Source organism: Ananas comosus, linkage group 3 (genome assembly GCF_001540865.1).
Source record: "Ananas comosus cultivar F153 linkage group 3, ASM154086v1, whole genome shotgun sequence".
NCBI lineage: Eukaryota > Viridiplantae > Streptophyta > Magnoliopsida > Poales > Bromeliaceae > Ananas > Ananas comosus.
Genome location: NC_033623.1, coordinates 15,046,124 through 15,054,745, shown reverse-complemented (window position 1 = coordinate 15,054,745; position 8,622 = coordinate 15,046,124). Strand labels below are relative to the sequence as shown.

At 36.9% G+C, this 8,622-nt stretch overlaps 1 protein-coding gene across 1 annotated transcript; it reads left to right on the top strand.

Moving 5' to 3' along the window:
* Positions 2,489–3,865, top strand: LOC109707857 (ethylene-responsive transcription factor ABR1-like). Its single transcript, XM_020229383.1, has one exon. The coding sequence runs from the start codon at positions 2,489–2,491 to the stop codon at positions 3,506–3,508; it is 1,020 nt and encodes a 339-aa protein (XP_020084972.1). The 3' UTR covers positions 3,509–3,865.

The following is an 8,622-nucleotide window of genomic DNA, read 5'->3' as shown; positions in this document are numbered from 1 at the left end:
AAATATCCAAATCACGTGAAATTTTGATAGAAAATTCTTTATACTATATAAAACAAGATCAATATCTTTGATTTAAAATTTTAATGTCATATTATTACATTTTGTAAGATTTTTATTTTCAGCCGTTGATTTTGAGCCCCTTCGTTCACTAGACAAATGATATCGTAAAATTATAAAATTTATTTTCTAGGTACTTCAAATACTCTAGATCAAGTTTAACGGAGCCGATCGACGATTCGAAAGTCGCAACATCGAAAACGAGCTGGAAGCACGGAAGGCTCCGTGCTTCCGATAGCATAGTAGCCTCACTCTATATATATATATAGAGAGAGAGAGAGAGAGTTGAGCTAGAATACTATCGATAGCAAACGGGCTCCGTTGCCACCCATTTGTTTTCGATGATGGAGCCTCCAAATTGACGATCGGCATCGTTGAACATAATCTATATCACTTGAAGTGTTTAGAAATCAAATTTCAAATCTTTTCGACATCATTTGCGTAATGATCAAAGGGTTTTAAAATTTGTAATTTTAATGGTCAATATGAGACGTTTTCTTGTTTAACGGCGTAAAGATATCCAAATCAATTGAATATTTGTTAGAAAATTCTTTAAACTATTTAAAACAAGATCTATACTCTTGATTTTGATTACAAGACTCCTATCATCATTTTTTAATGAATATTTATTTTCAGCCGTTCATTTTTGTGTCAACTCGATGGATAAGAGAACAATATCGAAAATATATAAAATTTGATTTCTAAATATTTCAAGTGGTATAGATCGTATTCAACGGTGCCGATCGTCGATTCGAAAATTCCATCATCGAAAATGGCTCAGGAGCACGGAAGGCTCTGTGCTCCTGAGAGCACAGCGGCCTTGCTCTCTCTCTATATATATATATAGAGCAGGGCTGCTGTGCTCTCAGGAGCACGGAGCCCTTCGTGCTCCTGAGCCGTTTTCGATGATGGGACATCCAAATCGACGATCGGCTCCGTTAGACTTGATCTAGGGTATTTGAAGTCTCTAGAAAATAAGTTTTGCGATTTTTCGATATCATTTACCTAACAATCGAAAGGATTCAAAATCAATAATTTTGAATGGTTGATATCTGCCATTTTCAAGTTTAACGGTGTAGAAGTATTCAAATTAGATAAAATTTTGATACAAAATTATTTATACTGTCTACAACAAGATCAATATTTATGATCGAAAATTTTAGTGCTATATCACCACTTTTTATAGGATTTTTATTTTCAGCCGTTAAAAATTATTGATTTTGAATCCTTTCGATTGCTAGGTAAATGATATCGAAAAATTGCAAAAATTATTTTCTAGAAACTTCAAATACGCTAGATCAAGTCTAACGGAGCCGATCGTCGATTTGAGAGTCCCATCATCGAAAACGGCTCAGAAGCACGGAGGGCTCCGTGCTCCTAAGAGCACAGCAGTCCTGCTCTATATATATATATATATATATATATATATTACCAACCTGCACTTTAGTCACTATTGAAGATTTGGTATCGTTTTTTTCCCTCTGTAACACGGCATCACTGTTTGGATATCAACTCAACCGCCCAAATTCTTTGGCGTACCGTTTGGCGACTAATGTATAATAATAAAATAGTTTTTTGTACTTCCAAATTTTTATATGCACCAATGTGTTTATTAATTAATCAATCGCCTACTCTCCTTCGGGCATGTGCAAGAATTCTTATTCTAAAAATATTAAAAGTACTTTCAATAAGAATTTTTTTTCTAGTCGTTAAAAGGTGTTATTTTTACTAAATTTGATTAAAAATTTTAGAATAATCGAGCTAGAGATGTAAGAGGCTATTCATTTATGTACCGTAATTTTGAAACACAAATATTTTTTTTTTTTATAGAAATAAATAGCACGCTGTCCGTTTCATTTATTTAATTTAGAAATAAATTTGGCTGAAAATATGAATCAATTTGGATTCGAACTTGGGTCTCGGGTATCAACCACCAAGCCCTTTGCCATTTGCTCTAGGAACGGTCGGTAACACAAATAAAATTTTATTCTCATGATACTACTTAGTTTGAACATAGAGAAAAAATTTTCTTTCTAACTGTCCTTTTTTTTTCCCCTCTCCATCTAAATAGAGTATAAAAAATTTTTTTTTTTTTTTTTTTTTTTCACTAGTCCAAGTGACAAAGGATAAAATTTTCAGTTTGTTAAATTTTTTTAAGATAAAGATAGCAATGAGTCCTTATCTATCGAAAGCTACGTCCGTGTATCTCGTGATCGTCTATATTGTGTATATATGTATATATAAGTATATATATATATATATATATATATATATATATATANCTAGAACCTACCGGACCACGGCGCGGCTCGGGGGAAGGGAGAGGGAGATCGCGATCGAGCTTGGCGAGCGCGGCGCGGAGAAGGCGAAGGAGAGGGAGAGGGAGAGGGGGAGGGGGAGGAGGGGATTGGGGGAGGTGGGGATGCTTATAATGGTGGACGGGAATTGCGTATTGAACGTGCCGCGGCTGCGGTGGGCGTTCCGCGGGAGCGAGACGGTGTCGTCGGCGGCGGCGGAGGGCGGTGGTCGGATACGCGTCTCGTGGGACCTACACAATTGGCTCTTCCGCCTCCCCGACGATTCCGCGCCGCCGCCGACGGCGTTCGGAGACGCCGGGGACGCGGTTTTCGTGTTCCGATTCGAGCAGGACGGGGACGGGGACACTAACGAGAATTGCGGTACAGGTGAAGGGCATTTTCAAAAAAAGGGCGGGGATTTCGCAGAGCGAGGGTATTTTGGGAAGAGGAATAGAAAGAATTGGAGTGAGAGCGGTGGTTGCAACAATAGTAGTAATAGCAGTAGTAGGGGGAGAAGGAAAAAGAGCTTGTTGAAGGCGACGTCGTCGTCGTCGTTGTCATCCTCTAACTCTACTTCGAGTACTCCTACGACCACCTCGCCTTGTCCCAATGCGCCGTCGCCACCGGCAGAGAAATCGGGCAGCGGTCTAAAGAAGGGCGGTAAGAACAGCTGTAAACGAGAAGCGGACGCAGTCGGCGGGGGCGGGGGCGGGGGCGGGGAGAGCAAGCAGAAGCGGAGCAAGGAGGGGAAGCACCCGGTGTACCGCGGGGTGCGGATGCGGAACTGGGGGAAGTGGGTGTCGGAGATCCGCGAGCCGAGGAAGAAGTCGAGGATATGGCTCGGCACCTTCCCCACCGCCGAGATGGCGGCGCGCGCCCACGACGTGGCGGCGCTGACCATCAAGGGCCAGTCGGCGCACCTCAACTTCCCCGAGCTGGCCCCCGCCCTCCCCCGCCCCGCCACCGCCTCCCCCAAGGACATCCAGGCCGCCGCCGCCCTCGCCGCCGCATTTCCCGCCGCCGGCGACGACCTGCCGGACCTCCTCCTCGACTTGAGAGACGGCTTCTGGTTTCCGTCGTCGTGGGAGGATGAGGAGGACGGCGGCGGCGGCGAGTTCCGGTTTGAGGAGCCGCTCCTGTGGGAGTACTGCTAGAGCTTACAAACGCACGTACGTGAGATCGAGCTGCATGGGTGGTGCATGGTTAGTTCTGAAATTAACTATCATGATCACAATTTTAAGCGCAGAGAGGAATTCAAGGTACACAAGGAAGATGATCGCATGAATTGTCCAAACACTGCATGCCCAAATCTTCTCCTGCTTCTTTTTGGCCTTTCCAAGTTCAAAATGTGAGGGTTCTCTGCAACAACAACAACAACAACAAAAAAAAAAAGAAAAAAAAGAAAAAAAAAAAGACTACTTCATGTATAAACTCTACAAGATAGTACTGTAGGCGCTGTTAATTTATGTATAAAATATATCAATCTCCCTAAATGTGTTTGGTTTGATGAATTTTGGAAGGTAATTTTGCTTTAAGTTTCTTTCCGTGTTGATTTTAAATTTGTCTTGAGGAACGGGAGTTTGACCCAGCTATAATCCTCTCATAGAGTACCCGTTCCATTTAGCTAGGACTCGATCGAGTTCAGGTCCCACTCAAATTAATCCAGTTCGGTTTCTAGTGATAATTAAGCCGTAAATCCTTCACTTCTCTCTCCCAAATGTCGGATTAGGGAGAGAAAAAATAAAAAAAAAAAAAGAAAAGAAGAAAACTGCTTAACTTTCTCTCTGTTTCTTCGTTTTATGATCGAGTGTGAATTGGAAGGGAACGAGATGGAAAAAAGTGTTTTGCTAGCTAAGTTGCCTTTCTTAACCGGAATTGCAAAGCATTTGCTTTGATCATGTGCTTTACTCTAATCACAATGGTGACAAAAGGGCCCACTCCCACCTCTCGACCTTTTCTTTTTCTTTCTTTTTCTTTCTTTTTGGGGAATATTTTAATTTTATTTAATCACAAGAAAATAATGGTCCAACATCAAAGAAGATCCGCACCAAGCATGTCCGCACATATACACCACCTTTCCGCAAATTAATTAAGATTAAATCCTTATTAATTATTTTTTTTTTTTTTTTTTTTTTTTTTTTCTTTTTTTTTTTTTTTTTTTTGCAACTTAATTTCACCCTAAAAAATTGCATGATATATAAAAAGGGTAAAGTGGAGGAGAAAAGTAAAATGACGGGGAGGGAGATGCTAAGTGGAAGCATGACATTGAATACACTTAGCCCCTCCAAAAATAGGCCTAAGCACCAATCATTAAAGCCACGTGCCGGCCTAGTGTCGTGCCACCTCAGCATCGAGCTCGACCAATTGCCGACCATCCAGGTGGCGTATGCTATGCTATGTGCTATACATTAAATAAGAGTGATGGGTACCTGAAATTTAGATTGTGGTGTGTGGGTACACTGTACAGCTTGGCGCTTTTAAATTTTTCATGTAATCGTCACGCGCCGCGCATGTGCGTGTGCAAGTGCAAACAGGAACAGAGCTTGACCGATCGAATAAGCTTGGATCCTTGTTCTATTTAAGTGAATAGATGTGATGTAGATATATGGCTCTACAAAATTTGGTCCTTTGTGGTGGGCCAACTGAAAGTAAATGGTATTGAATATGAAAAAAAAAAAAAAATTTATGTACATTGGGACCACAAATATGCCCTAAATGAGAAGTAAATTGCTAGGAATTGGTACAAAGATCCCCTGTACAGGCATTTCCCTTATTTCTTTTTTCTTTTTTCCTTTCTCTGAGGGGATCAAAAAAGATAAAAAAAACAAAAAGTAGAGAAGATGAAAACGAAATAAAAGAAAAATATAAGGTTGGTGAATTTTAGTTACATATGGTCTCTTATACAGCCCATGTCACGGGCTTGTTTGATGCGACTAAGTAAAAGGGAGAGCTAATTAAGGTTCTGTAGAATGTGGACGCATCATGCAATGATTTGGATCTAAGCATGCGTTTGGGGTGACTCGGGCCCGACAATGCTCGGTGGTGTCCAACAAATGCCTTGTTCCTGCCCGGCCGAATATGTTAAGGTAAAAATGTCGAGCTTAGGGTGCCTCTCAATTATATATCCTTTTTATATTAGAGGAAATTAAATATATAAACTTGTTTATTTACCTTCCTTAGAAGGTTAATATAAAAAATATCCTTTCCATGTTTCCATATACTTCTGAAAAGTTAAATTTTGTTAGTAAAATTTTAGAATCCGCTGTTATTTCTATAAAATTATTATTTTATCCTTTCAAATATACTTATATAGTTATCAACCTTTTTTATTTGCCTTTGTTAGAGGTAAAAAATATATATTTTTTGACCTTTTTGACTATTCAAATATAGCTTTCTACTGTCACCAATTTTTTTTCTTATTTGTCTGTAAGTTAGGAACAAAAAAGATATTTTGATATTTTTTAACTCTGATAAAAATTTAACCGGCGCGGGTAGAAATTTAATATGGATTTAGCCCAAAATGACTTAACGGTACTAAGAATAGATTATTTTTAAATAATGAAAAAAATGTACTAGGGGTATGTTAAAAAAAAAAAAGAGAGAGAGAGAGAGAGATATATAAGATATCTCAGAAGTTTTGAAAAGTATATAGATAATTATCCCCTTTATATATATCCTTCAACTTTTGATTTTTAATTTTGAGTGACATATTTTTAATTTGTGTTAATTTTCATTTAATTTTTTTTAGCTATTAAACAAAAGATATTGTTCGATTTAGTTGTGATTCCTTTATATTTAATTGCTATAAATTCTTTTCCGGCTGAATGAAATAGTGGACTTCGTTAATTATTTAAGATAAAAAAAATTTCTCTCCTTTTCTTTTAACTAGTTAATAAAGTGACATTTTAATTCTATTAAAAATTTATCTCATAAATCTCTGCATGGTTGTAATGCTGTAATTAGAAAGGACAAGCCACAATGACTCGATCGATATGGAATTTTACGGGATTAGATAGCGAGGAGGAAAGAAGAAACAGAGACTCGTTATATATCTATGCAAGCAAAGTATAAAGTTGGTAGCAAATTTAATTTGCATAAGAGAATGGAAGAGGAATACACAGCTAATTAATCCAGGCTCACTCTTTCCAGTTGGAAAGAGTCCCATTTTCATGCATCTTTTTACCCACCGTTATGAGATGCTTGTATTCTTTTCATGCGTGTTTTTCCTTCCCCGCAATTTTTGGACATCTTTGGACCCGAATAAAGGGAGGGTGCATGAGAGACCTCACGTTAACAAAGGAAATAGAAGTAACCGACTGTCCGTAGAGCAAGTGACAAAAGGTTTGATGATTGGTACTCGAGGTCCTATGTTCGAATCCTAGTTGATTCACATTGTCAGCTAAGTTTATTTCTAAATGAAATAAACGAAACAGATAGAAGTAGGTACCTATCTGGTATTTGGTTTTGACTTGGTGGAATAATTTTTCGGAAAAAATGTAGACAACTTAGTTAAACAAAGGGTCATTTTGAATCAACTATATCTAATTTACTATCAAAATTTTCATTTGTCTTCAAAATTTAAAATAATTACTTACTTTTAATTAGTTTATTGTTGCAAGAATTATATAGAATATACTAACTAAATCTATAAATATAAATGATATTTTTCAAATTTAAAGTCAAAATGTCGCTGATTGACTCAAATCAAATAAATTAAAAGATCAGGTAGTAAAATCAAAATTTGAAAGGTTGGATGGCCGACTCGTAATGACTTTATAGTACAGGTAAATTCTGTACGCTTTCATCTAATTCTTTTTAACCCAAAAATTAAAAATAAGATATATTCATAATAAAATGAAGTTTTTTGCTGTATCTGCAAGCGGAAATGAGCTTCAAAGCTTTTAAATCTTTTGCACTTTACCGAAACAGGATTATAAATATTTAGTAAGATATCTTATTAGGCATGTCTCTTATTCAGTAAATCTACTCAGTTAGCAACTTCGCGAGAAAGTAAAATAGTATGGCAACATTACGCTTCATGACACAAAATAAGTTCACAGGTAAGTCATTATTGATGCCAAACACGTGCCTTACATGTTGTACGCATCTAAATTTTGGGGTAAAACGTATACTTTTTTTTTTCCTCTTTGAGGAAAAACACTGTTTTGGTTAGAGATGTGGATCGGATTCGGAGTGAATTTTTAAAGCCCCGAACCCGAACCCCACTCCAAACCCGAGATCTGAACCCGACGGATTTTAAAAATCCATATTCAAATCCGAATCCGACCAAAAATCCGAAACCCGAATCCGAATCCGAAATAATTATTTTTTTTTAATATTTCAAAATATATTATATTAAATCTAAATTTTTAAAATACAAATTAAAATATAACATCAAATATATATATATATATATATATATACACACAAAATAAATTCGAGGTTCGGATCGGAATTGGGTTCGGGTCGGGTACAATCAAAATTCATATCCGAATTCATATCCGTCGGGTTTCTATTTTTGATATCCATATCCGAATTCATATCCATATTCATCGGATATATCCGTTTCATTTGGGTTCGGATTCGGATAAAATTTCATGCATCCATACCCATTGGCGTTTCTAGTTTTGGCCCTACCAATTGAGTTCCTAGAAAAATCATCTAATAATTCAATAATATCGATATGACTCAAATGTTATAGGACAGTATTAATTATGACTCGTCAATTATTGAGCCTTTGTCTACGCTTGAACGTGGCACAAGAGAGAAACATCTCACTCGATAGAACGTGATTGCATTCAATTTCCAATAAAATTTTGTATTTATTTATTCACTATTATAGACGGAGATGCATGCACTTATAAATGTGTCCAGTTTATGGATGCAGTTGCTTAAGTATTATATATGAATATACGATGCATATAATAATATTGTTAGTTTGTTTTGATTCTCAATTATTTTTTATTTTATTTTGGTGTATATATTCAATGTGAGTCATCAAGAAACTCTACTTGATCCTCCTGTATGCTACTTCATTTTTCATACATTCTTATTCTTAATTTTTTTATAATAACAACAATATATTATTTATAATTATATGAGATGTATATACAATTGCAACTATCTTGAGCTTTTCCGAAACATTGGTATTGGTACTTTTCTTTTTTTTCTTTTTTTTTTTTCTGAGAGATAGTTAGCCCTTTGCGCTCTAGGAACGGTCGGTGGTATTGATACTTTTCAATTGAAGGTCTTTTTCCGCAAGAGGGAA

Coding starts and splice junctions, on each gene's coding strand:
- LOC109707857 (XM_020229383.1), top strand. CDS start 2,489: ATGGTGGACGGGAATTGCGTATTGAACGTGCCGCGGCTGCGGTGGGCG.